At 58.3% G+C, this 2,271-nt stretch overlaps 1 protein-coding gene across 1 annotated transcript in view; it reads left to right on the top strand.

Annotated features, from left to right (window-relative positions):
* The window catches only part of SULT4A1 (sulfotransferase family 4A member 1), a 34,626-nt gene that overhangs the window by 14,802 nt on the left and 17,553 nt on the right, over positions 1 to 2,271 (top strand). Inside the window, exon 2 of the mRNA XM_004380053.1 lies at positions 1,939 to 2,069. Coding sequence (XP_004380110.1) covers positions 1,939 to 2,069 — 131 coding nt within the window. The remainder of the gene's footprint in view (positions 1 to 1,938; positions 2,070 to 2,271) is intronic.

Genomic DNA, 2,271 nt, shown 5'->3' with positions numbered 1-2,271 from the left:
TTTATGACACTGGTTAACAACTCCAAGGTGAGATGATTTTAATGTGCAGGAGCGTGTCTGGGTCCTTGGCCCATGTGGGGGGCAGCACTAAACACAGGGAAGGAAGACTGCATGGGAGAGGTCCAGTCTGACCTGAGCTGCTGGTGGGTGGGCCTCGCCCGGAGGCCCTGGGGGAGGGGAGGAGTGGGCGCTGTGAGCGGAGGGGTGGTGGGAGTGGAGGGGTGACTGCAGGCTGGGCGGTCAGAGGGTGAGTCTCGTCTGTGGAGATGACTCGTAGCTCCATCCCAGGCTGAGGAGTGGGCAGGGTGCTCGGCAGGGGGAGGCCAGGGAGGGAAGCTGGGCCCAGGGCCTGGGAGAGGACTCGGACGGGGATCTGAGTCAAGTAGGGCCTTGTTAGGGTGGGAGTCTGGACTGACCTCATGGGCTGGGACAGAGGAATTGGACGGGGATCTGAGTCAGGTGGGGTCTCGTTAGGGTGGGAGTCTGGACTGACCTCATGGGCTGGGGCAAAGGACTCGGACGGGGTTCTGAGTCAGGTGGGGTCTCATTAGGGTGGGAGTTTGGACTGACCTCATGGGCTGGGGCAGAGGACTCGGATGGGGGTCTCAGGCAGGTGGGGGCCTTGTTAGGGTGGGAGTCTGGACCGACCTCATGGGCTGGGACAGACGACTTGGATGGGGGTCTGAGCCAGGCGGGGCCTTGTTAGGGTGGGAGTCTGGACTGACCCCATGCACACTGGGACACTGTGGCAGAGGTTCAGCCAGGGCCAGTGACCTGAATCTGAAACGAGTGTTCCTAAGACTAGGAGGTGCGGTCCCCACATCCATGCAGGGGCCCTGTCCAGGCGTGTGCTGGGACAGACCGTGGGGTGGTTTGTGAGCAGGGGCGCCGCTCAGCAGGTGTGCAGCCCAGCGGGAGGCTGGGACTCTGAGTGAGAGGGCGTCCTTAGCACACTAAACTCGGGGTTCCCTGGCTGCCTCTCTGCCTTCACTGACTTGGGGACACTGGCCGACATGTCCCAGCTCCCCCGTCCACCACGAGCCATCTTGCAGGCCGGCTCACGTTCTCTGGCTGTCTTTCTTAAAGGGCACGGGTTATGCCACCCCCTCTGACCGCTGGGCGGATGGTTGTTCTTTAACTGAATTGTGCTTCCGCATGTTCACTCCCGCGCGTAACTGCCGCCGGACCGCCGTGTAGGACAGCCCTAGCATTCCAGACCCTCGTCTGTACCCTCTCCGAGTTGCTAGCACGCCCTTCCCAGTGACCACTGTCCTCACCTCCGCCACCAGGGCTCCCTTCGCCTGTTCTCGAGCCTCACGTGAGTGCAATCCTGTGATAGACAGTCTTGGTGTCTGCCTTGGTTTGCCAGACACTGAGATTCAGCCAAGGTGTGGATAGCGGTGGTTCCCTCATCGTTGCTGTGTAGGGTTCCATTGTGAGGATCTCCCCGTTTATTCATTCTCCTGTTGGTGGGCATTTATGTGGTTTCCAGGTTTCGGCTCTTCTCAATACCGCTACCAAGATTGCCCTAGTACATGTCTTTTGGTAAACAAGCGCTTGTTTGTGTTGGGTACATACCCAGGAGTAGAGTTCCAGGATCTATAGAGTGTACAGATATTTCGGTATTGGCTGCTAACTGAAAGGTTGGCGGTTCAAATCCACCAGGTGCTTCTTGGAAACCCTGTGGGGCAGTTCTACTCTCTCCTATAGGGTCACTATGAGTCGGAATTGACTTGACGGCAATGGATTTGGTTTGGTTTGGTTTGGGCAGACATAGTTTTCATTGTAAATGATCACATTATTGGCTAAGGAGTCATTTTCCCAGGGCCCTGACCAGTCCTGGGTAAACTGAAAAAATCCAGCTTCCAGAAGCCTCAGGGCTGAATCAGCCAGAGGTGGGACTTAGACCAGGATCTCACGTGGCTTCTCTTCCTCCAGGCACGAGTCTGCTGCAGGAGGTGGTCTACCTGGTGAGCCAGGGGGCTGACCCCGACGAGATCGGCCTGATGAACATTGATGAGCAGCTCCCGGTCCTGGAATACCCTCAGCCAGGCCTGGACATCATCAAGGTACTCTGGGCCACAGCCAGCCCCTCAGACCCCTTTGGGGCATTTCTGCAGTTACTTTCCTGATGAGCCGCACGGCTGCTTCTGAGGGGACTCAGGAGATTTAGGGGAGCCCTGTGGGGGCGAGCAGAGAGTTGCCATATACCCCAAATCCCCAGGAGAGGGAAGCCACCAGAGCTGAGGGGTGACAGTGGCCCCGGGAGGC

Source organism: Trichechus manatus, unplaced genomic scaffold (assembly GCF_000243295.1).
Source record: "Trichechus manatus latirostris isolate Lorelei unplaced genomic scaffold, TriManLat1.0 scaffold00069, whole genome shotgun sequence".
NCBI lineage: Eukaryota > Metazoa > Chordata > Mammalia > Sirenia > Trichechidae > Trichechus > Trichechus manatus.
The sequence above is the reverse complement of the archived record's forward strand: the minus strand, read 5'-3'. Positions and strand labels throughout refer to the sequence as shown.